Below are 14,491 nucleotides of genomic sequence, written 5' to 3' on the forward strand. Positions count from 1 at the left end.
TATTCTGCTCATATAAATATTAAAAGGCAAACAGAGAGACTAGATTTTATGTCATCGAAGGGAGATGGAGGAGGGGAGGGGGGAAGTATGAGAAATTTTCTTCTGTGATACAGATATCTCCTTAATACACCATGGAAATGCATGGTCTTAGATGTAAATGGCAAGATGACACCACAAACTATTTTCAAGGAATTAACATCTTTAAAATTATCATGTGTAAATGGAATGCTTTCAAGGAAATTATACTTTTAACCACATAAATATGATGAAAATAAATTAGCATTTGGCATATCTATATAGAACAGATACAGTTTTTACACCTATGAAACAACTTATAAAATATTTTATTTTTACTTAACATTCAAACAGCCACTCTTTGACTACTAATCTATTTATTTCAGAATATTTAACAACACGAAACGTAATATAACTTGTGAACAGTCCAGCTCTTATTATGCAGCTAGGTGTTTAAAAATGTATGGGAAAAATAAAGAGTTGCTTCATTCACCAATATGAGCAATTTGGTGAAAACCATACAGTTTCACCATTCTTGTACATATATTTTCATTTCCTATGTGTATTACTGACTAGAATAGATATGACACAACAAACAAATCACATTCGACTCATAAATCCAGTGTACGGACATTCAAAAACACAACAAAAAATTGTACGTGAACACAGGTGTTTCAAAAAGCACTTACATCACACAAACTGCAATATTTCAATGGACTGTGAGTGTAATTGTCATTTCTGGTTCTCTTTTCAGTCACACATTTGATTTTGCTTCAAAATTTGTCAACTCAAATCAGTTCCTTAGAATGCTTTACCAATTCTCATTTCATCATTCAGAGATGAAACACATTTTTAATGGATCATTGTTTATCATATCGTAACTGATAACAGTTTTAGGGTCCCGATGAGCCTGCAAATTCAAAATGTACATTTACTTTGATTGTTGATTTTTTTTTAATGGCAAAAAGAAAGTGTTTCCTCCCTGAAAATCCACATGAACCCGTGAGATATTTTCCATTCAGTGATTGTTTTTTGCTGTTTGAATTAAATGCACAGCAGAGGAAGATCCCAAATGCTTCATCAAACAGTAACTTATTTCAAATACACTCACAATTGCAGTTAGTATACTGCACAGAATTATTTTTTGCAGTTTTCTCCATTCTACCCACTGCATCCACACCGTACAGTGGGTAGTAAGCCAATGTCTGCAAGTATCACAAAGAACTGGTCCCGGCAATAATTTTTATTTATTCTTTCCTCGTATTAAAATATAAGAGCCCATTCACGAGCAGAAACATCAACTCCCCTCATTCGAACTTTGACTGCCGCAGGCACAAATACTTCAACTATGCGAGCCTGCGGTATCTGTCTGTTACATTCTATGGCACTTGCTTTGGTTTGTTTTCTGTTGTATGTAGGCATGACCTACATCAATATATCTTACCTAAGAGAGAGAGAGAGAGAGAGAGAGAGAGAGAGAGAGAGAGAGAGAGAGAGAGAGAGAAAGGAAAAGACAAGTCCTCCAGTTATTTTTACAAGAAAACAGTTACACAATCTTTGGAAAGCCACATTCTCTCTCAAGTTGGCAAAATTAGTGTGCAGCAGGGCAAACTCTGTGGCTCAAGAATATGCCCGCTGTGGGAATAAATGCTACAACAGTGGCACAGGAAGACAGACTTTTACAGGAAATGGACGTAGGTTCGGAGAGAGGACGGGGCGACATAATTCGACGTCGACTCCTCCGCACCTGTCCAGGTCGGCGTATTGGCAAGAAGTATGGCACAGCACATATGCTGCAAAATTAGACAGTGGCTTATGCAAAAAATTCCATCTTCGGTGCAAGCTCGTATTCGATCTCCTCGTTTTTGTACATTTCGATGAGCTGAAAAAAATTTCAAAAAGTAAAACATCAGTTGTGGAAAGAGCAGGAATAATCAGTACACATAATTCTTAAATTAATTCTAATTCATGTCACTAAGTACTCTGTCAATGACTCGCCACAGAAACGGTTCCCAGTCGGACACCATCGCAAAATCCCCCAGAATATTTTACTGGTGCAACTGATTAAGTGCAACACACACTGAGGTGACAAAAATCACAGGGTAGCAGTATGTACATAGACAGGTGGCACTAGTATCGCTTACATGAGATAGAAAACAGTGCATCACCAGAGCTGTCATTTTACTCACGTGATTGATGCGAAAAGATTCCCAAAGTGATTATGGTCGCATGACGGAAATTAACAGACTTTGAACACAGAACGGTTGTCGGAATTAGACGTATGGGACATTTCATTTCAGAAATTGTTAGAGAATTCGACATTCCAAGATGCACAGTGTTAAGAGTGTGCTGAGAATACCACAATTTCAGCCATTACCTCTCACCATGGACAACACAGTGGCCAACAGCCTTCACTTAACGACTGAGATCAGTGCATTTGCGTAGACTTGTGAGTACTAACAGAGAAGCAACAATGTGTTAAATAACCACAGAAATCAATTGTAAGGAAAGTGTGACGACATTTTGTGTTAATTGGCTATGGCAGCAGACAACCGATGTGAGTGCATTTACTATCAGTGCAACATTGCTGGGACTGTTATCATTTCGGTTGGACTCTAGACGACTAGAAAAGCAATGCCTGGTCTGATGAGTCCTGATTTCAGTTGACAAGAACTGATGGTAGTGTGTGAGTGTTGCACAGACTCCACGAAGTTATGAACCCGAGTTGTTAACAAGGCACTGTGCAGCCAGGTGGTGGCTCCATCTACATCTACACCTATACTCTGCAAACCACTGTGAAGTGCATGACAGAGAGTAAGTCCCATTGTACTAGTAATTAGGGTTTCTTCCAGTTCCATTCATGTATGGAGCACAGGAAGAATGACGGGGTGAATGCCTCTGTGCGTGCAGTAATTATTCTAATCTTACCCTCATTACCTTTATGTGAGAGATACGTAGGGGGTTGTTGTATATTCCTACAATAATCATTTAAAGCTGGTTCTTGAAACTTTGTTAACAGACTTTCTCGAGATAGTTTACATCTGTCTTCAAGATGTCTTCCAATTCAGTTCCTTCAGAATCACTTTCCCACAGATTAAAGAAAACTGTGACCATTTGTGCTGCTCTTCTCTGTGTGCATTCAAAATTCCCTATTAGTCCTGTCTCACCAATAAACTGAGGTCTACCACCTGCTTTACCCCAACTCGAGCAATTAAACAGAGAACCGACTCGTGGAGATAACATCTTGGACCTCCTGATAACAAATAGACCCAAACTTTTAGACTCTGTAAGCGCAGAACAGGGAATTGGGGATCATAAGGCCGTTGCAGCATCCCTGAATATGGAAGTAAATAGGAATATAAAAAAGGGAGGAAGGTTTATCTGTTTAGCAAGAATAATAGGGAGCAGATTTCAGACTACCTAACAGATCAAAACGAAAATTTCTGTTCCGACACTGACAATGTTGAGTGTTTATGGAAAAAGTTCAAGGCAATCGCACAATGCATTTTAGACAGGTATGTGCCAAGTAAAACTGTGAGGGACGGGAAAAACCCACCGTGGTTCAACAATAAAGTTAGGGAACTACTGTGAAAGCAAAGAGAGCTTCACTGCAAGTTTAAACGCAGCTAAAATTCTCAGACAAACAGAAGCTAAACGATGTCAAAGTTATCGTAAGAAGGGCTATGCGTGAAGCGTTCAGCGAATTCGAAAGTAAAATTCTATGTTCCGACTTGACAGAAAATCCTAGGAAGTTCTGGTCTTATGTTAAATCAGTAAGTGGATCGAAACAGCATATCCAGACACTCTGGGATGATGATGGCATTGAAACAGAGGATGACATGCGTAAAGCTGAAATATTAAACACCTTTTCCCAAAGCTGTTTCACAAAGGAAGACTGCACTGCAGTTCCTTCTCTAAATCCTCACAAAACGAAAAAATGGCTGACATCTAAATAAGTGTCCAAGGAATAGAAAAGCAACTGAAATCACTCAACAGAGGAAAGTCCACTGGACCTGACGGGATACCAATTCGATTCTACACAGAGTACGTGAAAGAACTTGCCCCCTTCTAACAGCTGTGTACCGCAAGTCTCTAGAGGAACGGAAGGTTCCAAATGATTGGAAAAGAGTACAGGTAGTCCAAGTTTTCAAGAATGGTCGTAGAGCAGATGAGCGAAACTATAGGCCTATATCTCTGACACTGATCTGTTGTAGAATTTTAGAACATGTTTTTTGCTTGTGTATCATGTCATTTCTGGAAACCCAGAATCTACTCTGTAGGAATCAACATGGATTCCGGAAACAGTGATCATGTGAGACCCAACTCACTTTATTTGTTCATGAGACCCAGAAAATATTAGATAAAGGCTCCCAGGTAGATGCCATTTTCCTTGACTTCTGGAAGGCGTTCGATACAGTTCTGCCCTGTCGCCTGATAAGCAAAGTAAGAGCCTACGGAATATCAGACCAGCTGTGTGGCTGGATTGAAGAGTTTTTAGCAAACGGAACACAGCATGTTGTTCTCAATGGAGAGATGTCTACAGACGTTAAAGTAACCTCTGGCATGCCACAGGGGAGTGTTATGGGACCATTGCTTTTCACAATATATATAAATGACCTAGTAGATAGTGTCGGAAGTTCCATGCGGCTTTTCGCGGGTGATGCTGTAGTATACGGAGAAGTTGCAGCATTAGAAAACTGCAGCGAAATGCAGGAAAATCTGCAGCGGATAGGCACTTGGTGCAGGGAGTGGCAACTGACCCTTAACATAGATAAATGTAATGTATTGTGAATACATAGAAAGAAGGATCCTTTAATGTATGATTATATGATAGCGGAACAAACACTGGTAGCAGTTACTTCTGTAAAATATCTGGGAGTATGCTTACAGAACGATTTGAAGTGGAATGATCATATAAAATTAATTGTTGGTAAGGCGGGTGACAGGTTGAGATTCATTGGGAGAGTCCTTAGAAAATGTAGTCCATCAACAAAGGAGGTGGCTTACAAAACACTCGTTCAACCTATACTCGAGTATTGCTCATCAATGTTGGATCCATACTAGGTCGGGTTGACAGAGGAGGTAGAGAAGATCCAAAGAAGAGTGGCGCATTTTGTCACAGGGTTATTTGGTAAGCGTGATAGCGTTACGGAGATGTTCAGCAAACTCGAGTGGCAGACTCTGCAAGAGAGGCGCTCTGCATCACGGTGTAGCTTGCTGTCCAGGTTTTGAGAGGGTGCATTTCTGGATGAGGTATCGAATATATTGCTTCCCCCTACTTATACCTCCCAAGGAGATCAAGAATGTGTAATTAAGAGAGATTCGAACGCGCACGGAGGCTTTCCGGCAGTCGTTCTTCCCGCGAACCACATGCGAGTGGAACAGAAAAGGGAGGTAATGACAGTGGTATGTAAAGTGCCCTCCGCCACACACCGTTGGGTGGCTTGCAGAGTATAAATGTAGATGTAGATGTAGAACTGAACCTACGTGATCATTCCATTTCAGATCACTACAAGCGTGATCATTCCATTTCAGATCACTACAGAGTGTTACACCGGGCATTCTTACCAGTTGGGCGATTCCAGCAGTGACTCATTGGCATTATAGTCATAGGATACTACATATTTTTTGTTTTGTGAAGTTTACAATTTTACATTTCTGAACATTTAAAGCTAGTTGCCAGTCTCTGCACCACCTTGAAATGTTATCAATATTTATGTACTTTCTCTCAGATAGACAGCACCATCTGCAAAAAGCCTGATTTCACTATTAATATTGTATAAAGGTCATTAATATACAACATGAACACTTCCCTGGGGCACACTCAAAGTTACCTCAACATCTGACGATGGCTCACCATCCAAGATAACGTGCTGTGTTCTGCATACCGAAAGTACTAAGTCCAGTCACAAATTTCACTTGATATCCGCATGATCATACTTTCGACAATAAGCATAGGTGCAGTACTGAGTCAAATGCTTTTTGGAAATCAAGAGACATTACATCTAACTGGGTGGCTTGACCCAAAGCTTTCAGCATGTCACGTGAGAAAACTGCGAGTTGGGTTTCACATGATTGATGTTTGCAAAATCCATACTGGTTGGCATTGAGGTGGTCATTGTCCGAGATACCTCAGTATGTTTGAGGTTAGAATATGAACCAAGATTCTACAACAAATTGATGCCAGGGGTAGTGAACGGTAGTTTTGTGGGTCACTACCTACTACCCTTCTTGTAGACAGTTGTGATCTACACTTTTTCCAAGAACTGGGCATGGTTTTTTGTTCAACGGATCAACAATAGATTATACTTAGAAGAGGGGCTAACTCAGCCATAAATTCAGTATCGAATCTGATAAGGATTCCATTGGGCCCTGGAACTAACTTTTAAACTATTTCAGCTGTTTCTCTACAACACTGACACTAATACTTATTTCATTCATCTTTTCAGTGGTACAAGGATTAAACTGAGGCAGTTCCCCTGGTTTCCTTTGTAAAGAAAAATTTGAAAATGGAGTTCAGCATTTCAGCTTTTGCTTTGCTACCCTCAATTTCAATTCCTGTCTGATTCACTAGGGATCGGACAGTAACTTTGGTGCCACTAACAGCCTTTACATATGACCAGAATTTTTTTGGGTTCTGTGAAAGACCACTTGACAATATTCTGCTACTGTAGTCATGCATTGCTCTCTTGGCAGCTAAATGTGTTTTATTCAGCATCTCTCTATGTACAGCCCTACTCTTTGTTACGCAGTAATCTCTGTTTCTTTAGAAGTTTCGTTTCAGTAACTGTATACCATGGAGGTTCGCTCTCATTATGAACTGTTCTACTGGGTACATATTTATCCAGCGTGTGGTCAACCATTCTTTTAAACTTGAGCCAGATTTCCTCCATATGCTCCTGACCCATGCTGAAAGTTTCACATTCCTCACAGAGATGTTTTAGTTGTCCCTTGTACTTTGGCAGTCATCGTATGCCACAACTGCATCACGGTCACTGACACTAGTTTGATGTGGACATCCTCAAAGACATCAGCTCTATTTGTTGTCTTATCATGCCCATCACTAACAAAACTGTAATTTTCTCAATTAATTATTGGAGGATTAAAGTCTCCACCGATGATTGGGAACTTATGTACATGTGAGCTGAGTTTTCTCTAAAGTTTTCAGTTTCATCAGGAGATGAGTCTCAAGCACCTCCATTTCCCATTTGCCTATCCTTTCGATATATGCTTAAACTTTCCCCAAAAATCTCACTGCTACCAGTTTCAGGTTTCAACCAGATTTCTGTACCTAATATTATGTGAGCTTCACTGCTTTTTCATGAGCTGTGTGCACCCCACACCCAGTCAGCTACCTGAGTAGCAGCCTCTGATGTGTAGTGCGCAGCTGACCTAAGGATACCGTACAGGTCTCAACCCTGTGGTGCAGGTCCAGGAAGTTGCAGCCCAGCTTGTCACAGAACCTTTGAAGTCTCTGGTTCAGTCCTTACACTTGACTCAGAGCCAAAGGACCAAAATCAGTTCTGGGGACATGCAAATTGTGAGCATTGTTGAAACTCCATGTGCAATGCTGGTCTTCTCAACCTTCTCTACCAGTCACAGGAATGACCCAAGAATGACCTCAGAGCCCAGACAACCGGCATCATTTGGTCCAACATGTGCCATAACCTGCAGTTGGTTGCAGCCTGTTCCCTCAATGGCTGCTAGAATTGCCTCTTCAATATGTTGAATGAGGCCCTCAGGCATACACACTGAGTGCATCTGATGTCCTTTCCTTTGATGCCATTTCCCTAAGGGTTACCATCATTTGCCGTACATTTGAACTGCCGACGAATAGACCCTTACCTTTTGCATTTGCTTCCTCCTGACACCGGACAAAACAGGTTTCCCCAAAACAGGTGAAGTGAGTCCCACTGGCTCAGCTCCAGTTTTGGTGAAAGCCAGCACCTCAGACTTGGTTAGGGGGATCAGTACAACACATTGAGTTCTTCCTGCTCCCCATCCATCCAATACACGATGCCTAGATCTACCACTGACACACTACTTGCTGTCAAGTGGGCTGTGTTTTCATGGAATGGACTGGGTCCTCTGGACGTTTGGCTACTTGCACCACTTGTAGCTATTCATGGATGTCAAATTCCCAAACAACAATGGAATTTTCATGAATGACAACACACCATGTCAGAGGGCCACGACCGTTTGCAATTAGTTTAGAGAACATTCTGGGTAATTCAAGTGAATGATTTAGCCACCCATATCACCTGACATGAATCCCATTGATCATTTATGGGACATAATCTAGAGGTGAATTCCTGCACAAAATCCTACACTGGCAACGCTTCTGCAACTGTGGATAGCTATAAGGGCAGCATGGCTCAATATTTCTGCAAGGGACTTCCAACGACTTCTTGTGTCCATGCCACACTGAGATGCTGCACTACTCCAGGCAAAAGGAGATCCGACACGCTATTAGGAGAAATCTCATAACTTTTGTCACCTCAGTGTTCACACAGCTGAGCTACGACTGCACAACACGAACTTCAAAGGTGCCAGTATTCTCCCACAAACGTCTCTGTACAGGGATGACACTATTAAAGAAGCGGTCGTAATTTGCAGCTTGACCAATTTTGTGAACAGACACAGATTTGCGACTTAGCACAGCAGAGGTGCAGCCCTGGAAATAATGAAGTAACGCTGACCACAGAGAAAACTGTCGGTCATCTGAGAGTTAACACACTGGTGGCAACTCAAATATTTGAGCACAGTGGCAAGCACGGCCACCGTGCCAGTAGAGACATGTATTCCTGGATTTCATTTCAGATAGAAGCACTGGGGCAGCCCAAGAGGGACAAATGCCTCTGCTCACACACAGAAGTCGTCGAGTTGCCTTCCGGCAGGTGATGTGGTGGGCCTCCCTTCTGCCAATTGGGAATGTTCAGCTACCACTCACCGAATTTGGCACCTTCATGCCTTCCTGTTAACCAATAAGAAAGAGGGCTAGGATATGATCCCATGTCTCACACCCTGCAGCGATTCACCATGGTAGGCCCTCATTTGCAAGTTATTTATGAAAAAAAAAAATAATAATAATAATTCAGAATTCTGTGTGATGCTCAATAGCATTGAAATGGTAGTAGCAGATTTACTAGTAGCATGGTGTAATGGACAGGGTAAGGGCTTGACGTGCAGAAGGTTGTGGGTTTGATTCTTATCAGGTACTCTTAAGATGATTGAAAAGGAATTTAGGCTACATTATAAATGTGACTCATCAATCTTTCCAGGCGCATGTGTTGTAAATAGTCTTCAGGGGTTTGCCACTGGATCACATTGTGAAAATTCCACAGTATTTCCTCAGAGCAACTGTCCGACACCTTGAGGTGGTTCAACCTAGCTGGTGGCTAGGAACGACTGACCTAGCAATCAGCCACCTAGCCACCAGCAAGGTTGAACCACCTGAAGATGTTTGACAGTTGCTCTGAGGAAATATTGTGGAATTTGCACAACATGATCTGACGACAAACCGATGAAGACTATTTACTACATTACAAATGTTTGTATGACAGTTACAACAAAAAAAAATGCACATTTTTTGAGAAAAAATATATTTTTGAGATTACTGGATAATGAATAGATTATTTCATCTTTTGTTTTTTAACTGATAGATTGGCATTTTCAAATATTTAAATATTTCAATAGATAAATATAATTAAATTTAAATTCACAAAAATTCTGAATGGAAAAAGAATGATATAAAGAAAAATGAGAACAAATGAAGAAATTCATGAACCAATTAACTGAATAAAAATAATGGTCAAAGTCATTTCAGTAAAGATTTAAAAATAAAATAATTTAAGGGACCTGACACGATTCAAGCCTTACCACAGCCATTGCACTGCACAACCGATCTACAAAATTCTTCTCATTTAACAATATTGAGTGTCACATAAAATTCCAATTATTTTTCATCCATTACTTGCAATTGGGGGCCCACCAGGGTGAATGGCTGCAACGTGTGATAGCTGGGATCTTAACCTACATCACCGTATAGATGATTTCAGAAAGTCGATCCCACCACTGGAGACCTCTCCGTGTTAGACTGACACAAACATGGGGTTGCAGTTATAGCTCCGCAGTGTGTTTGTCACATCTGAATATGTCAGTCAATTGAGCAGATGATATGCTGTGAGGATGTCATGGGGGTATATGAAGTTTCATCCTAGAAACATTTCTACGAATTTCAAGTTCTCTTTTCCGTGACAGTTGATTTCAGTGATAGTTCACATGCTTAACAACACATCAGAATTCACAACTGGCCCCCCTCTCTTTTATCTGGTTATTGTAAAAATGTTTCATCTACATTCAATCAAGTCTGCAAAACACTCAGGCAATAACTGTGTGAAAATGTTAGGTGGAAAAACCATATAAATTTTGCACATGGGAAAATCAGTGGTCCACTTTATCAGCTACGCCATCTATATAAAAGTAGCCAGCAGACAAATTGCAAAAGTAATGGTACAGGACAATTTTCCCATTGCTAAGGTATGGAACAGAACTGAGTGATTGAAACGCAGCACAGAGAGCAGCTTCTACATAAAGAGAGCTGTAAGGTTCATATTACAAAGACACCCATCACAATACTTTTGCCCAAAAGAAGTATTTCATAGCACAAATGCAATCAACTGACACAAGTTACATTACTATATATGGAACTTTGTGCTTAAAAATAATGGTTTCAGAAATAAATGGGAGGTCTGCGAATGCTGAAGAATACAAAACAACCCGTCGGCTTTGAAACATGATGTCACAAGCTACAACAGATGATGCATTGCAAAGGCATAGACAAATGTGCAAAACTAAAGAATGTAGTACTGAGGAAACAGATAATATACATATATCCATATCATAATGTTATATATATAACTTTTTTTTGCAGTAGAAAGTCCTAGCATCCTATTCTTCAGCTGATCTATACAGGTCAGCTGAAGGATACTATACTTGTCATAGTGGGGAGAAAACACAGACATATGTAACACTGGCATGAAATACCTCAGTTGACATGGGGCCTATATACACTATGTGATCAAAAGTATCTGGACACCTGGCTGAAAATGACTTACAAGTGCGTGGCGCCCTCCATTGGTAATGTTGGAATTCAATATGGTGCTCGCCCACCCTTGGCCTTGATGACAGCTCCCATTCTCACACGCATACATTCAATCAGGTCCTGGAAGGTTTCCTGGGGAATGGCAGCCCATTCTTCATGGAGTGCTGCACTGAGAAGAGGTATCAATGTCAGTCGGGGAGGCCTGGCACGAAGTCAGCATTCCAAAACATCCCAAAGGTGTTCTATAGGATTCAAGTTAGGACTCTGTACAGGCAAGTCCATTACAGAGATGTTACTGTCGTGTCACCACTTCACCATAGGCCATGCATTATGAACAGAAGCTCAGTTGTGTTGAAAGATGCAATCGCCATCCCCGAATTGCTCTTCAACAGTGGGAAGCAAAAAGGTGCTTAAAACATCAATTTAGGCCTGTGCTGTGATAGTGTAATGAAAAACAACAAGAGCTGCAAGACCCCTCCATAAAAAACACAACAAAACCATAACATCACCACCTGTGAATTTTACTGTTGGCACTACACACACTGACAGATGACGTCCACCGGGCATTCGCCATACCCACACCCTGCCATCGGATCGCCCCATTCTGTACAGTGATTTGTCACTCCTCGCAATGTTTTTCCACTGTTCAATCGTCCATTATTTACGCTCCTTACACCAAGCGTGGTATTGTTTGGCATTTACCAGCATGATTTATGGCTTATGAGCAGCTGCTCGAGCATGAAATCCAAGTTTTCTCACCTCCCGCCTAACTGCCATAATACTTGCAGTGGATCCTGTGCAGTTTGGAATTCCTGTATGACGGTCTGGACAGATGTCTTCCTATTCCACATTACGATCCTCTTCAACTGTCGGTGGTCTCTGTCAGTCAACAGACAAGGTCGGCCTGTACACTTTTTGTGCTGCACGTGTCCCTTCATGTTTCCACTTCACTTTTACATTGGAAACAGTGGACCTAGGGATGTTTAAGAGTGTGGAAATCTCGCATACAGACATGACACAAGTGACATCCAATCACCTAACCACGTTCGAAGTCCGTGAGTTCTGCGGGGGCGCCCCATTCTGCTCTGTCACGATGTCTAATGTCTTCTGAGGTCGCTAACATGAAATACCTGGCAGTAGGTGGCAGCACAATGCACCTAATATGATAAATGTGTGTTTTTGGGGGTGTCTGGATACTTTTGATCACATAGTGTAGGTCGTATCCCGTACTTCGGTTAACCTCTTACTAACTGAAGCACTTGCTACAAATTTTATGTATGTTGGTTTTTTCAACTTCACTAGTACTAGAATCATCTGAAGAAAAGAATTGTAGTACTAGCAATGGCAAATTTGTATCATTTATATCACCTGAAGAATATGATACACTCTTTGTGGTCAAGTGGGATACAAGATGTCTACAGGGTACGAGTCAATTGCAAAGGAAACAGCAGTTGGAATGACTCACTATCAGATAAAAGTATAATTCAAAATGTGTAAACAAATGATTTAAAATTACCACAAAATACAAAACACCCACACAATATCAATCTCTTATTAAAAAATTCATTTTTCACAAAAAAATAATGGCTTTGTGGCAGTGAATGGTGCCCCTGTCCGTTCCAGTACAGACCACACAACGGGGGAAGTGTTTCCCCCCCAAGTTGGTGAGCCTGGCCCTTCTCCCAGATTGTAGCCAGGAAATGAAAGGCCAGAGTGTCATAAGAAGTAGCATTCAATGATCTGTTACCACTCATAAAGATGGCTGCAGGAGAGGGGCCAGATTTTTGGAGCTCGATATGCTTTACACGCAAAGTATCTGCCCTGTTACCACCCATTCAGATCAGGGGCTGTCACCATTGGCATCACTCAGCCACAGCAAGGGCCATGTGGCACTGCGGCCATTGCCAGGAGTTCCTATCCTCCGGAATGACAAGCAACCACTCCTAGGCATACACAGGGAGGCAACAGCTCTGGTATCAGAACTGTGATCACTGTATTGTCAGGGAGCTCAGCTGCACCACATGGACTGGCTACACGTGCTCGTAACCTAGCAGTACGGATGGGACTACAGCAGGGAAGGAAGGGGGGAAGAGGAATCCACACTGTAGATGCTGGGGGGAGTTGTTCTCCAAATGGTTCACACTACAGAGAGAAAATTTGGAAGTGGAGGTCAAACCACAAAGGGGGAACAAAAATGTCAAAAAAGAAAGGATGACAGAAAATGCAAGGGGTACAAAATCGCAAGGAATACCGGAAGTCAGGTGGACAGCCAGGTTGACGTAAGTAAGAACACTGAGAAAGGGGAAGGAGGTGGCAGACAGTAAGCAGTGATAGTAGGGGGAATGGGGCACGGGAAGGAAGAATGGGCTGCAATAGCTCGGGGCCCCATGTGCACCACACACAAATTCATGAAAGAACTGTGATCCCCCTGTGGAGAGCTACAAAACTAATCTTGAGTGATCATTAAATTGTCATTGGTTTTACCCATCAGAAAGTTTGGGAACCACTGCTCTAGGAACTGTCAGTGTCTGTGTCGAAATACGTATACCTTATTTTACAGAAGGCTGACTCTCTCAGCAAGTGTTGTTTGTATTGCTGTTACAATTTGAAAGAGCAGTTATGCAGACTGCATGTGACAGCCAGTCATTATTTTCATGTTTTCCTCCCATATGCCACTTGTAAGAAAGCTAAGCAATAGGCATATGTGAACAACCAATAAGTTAGAGGTGTACAGGTGTAACTGATCTTTTTTTTAACAGTATTTGTTTCCATGCCTCCTCCTATTGAGGTAAAATTAATTACAGCCTATTCATTGCATTTGCTTCTTTACACTGGCACAAGAATTGATAGCATCCAGTAGCAAGTACAGGTAGAATTTACAGTAATGGGTGAAGTCGCATTGCCGTTTCGAAGAAGATTGAAGTCATTACTGAGCTTCCGGAGAATGTCATCCTTGGAGCTAATTTTGCTGACAGTACAGACAGACTGAGGCACGAGTTGTGCTGGGGAGGAGTGGGTGAGAGAAACAAATAGGAGCTAAGGGATTAAGGAGGGATGGGGATTGGGGGGCAGCACAGGTCATGCTCCAGAGCAGACTTTCATCTATGTGATTCAGAGAAGCTGGTGTATATAAGGGGAAGGACCCAGAGGCCAGTGAAGCAGCCACCAAAGTGAGACACATGATGCTCACATGTGTGCTCTACCACTGGAGGTGTGGAGGAAGGGGGGGTTGGGGGGGGGGGGTATGTTCGCTGTGCTCTCGGCCACAGTTTGGGTGGACAACTTATGTAAGAGACTGGAGATGTTACAGCAGAACTAGTGTGACACCGAGCAAAGCTACAACAACAGTCTGTTTAACTCAGCAGCCCATCG

The 14,491-nt window shown here is 41.8% G+C and overlaps 1 protein-coding gene across 5 annotated transcripts in view; it reads right to left on the minus strand.

Annotated features, from left to right (window-relative positions):
• Positions 1–955: 955 nt before the first annotated feature.
• The window catches only part of LOC126210263 (1-phosphatidylinositol 4,5-bisphosphate phosphodiesterase), a 421,472-nt gene continuing 407,936 nt past the window's right edge, over positions 956–14,491 (minus strand). For all 5 annotated transcript variants that reach the window (XM_049939453.1, XM_049939454.1, XM_049939456.1 and 2 more), the window contains one exon: positions 956–1,897. In XM_049939453.1, the coding sequence (XP_049795410.1) occupies positions 1,829–1,897 (69 nt within the window). In that variant the 3' untranslated portion in view covers positions 956–1,828. The remainder of the gene's footprint in view (positions 1,898–14,491) is intronic.

This window comes from Schistocerca nitens, chromosome 10, assembly GCF_023898315.1.
Source record: "Schistocerca nitens isolate TAMUIC-IGC-003100 chromosome 10, iqSchNite1.1, whole genome shotgun sequence".
NCBI lineage: Eukaryota > Metazoa > Arthropoda > Insecta > Orthoptera > Acrididae > Schistocerca > Schistocerca nitens.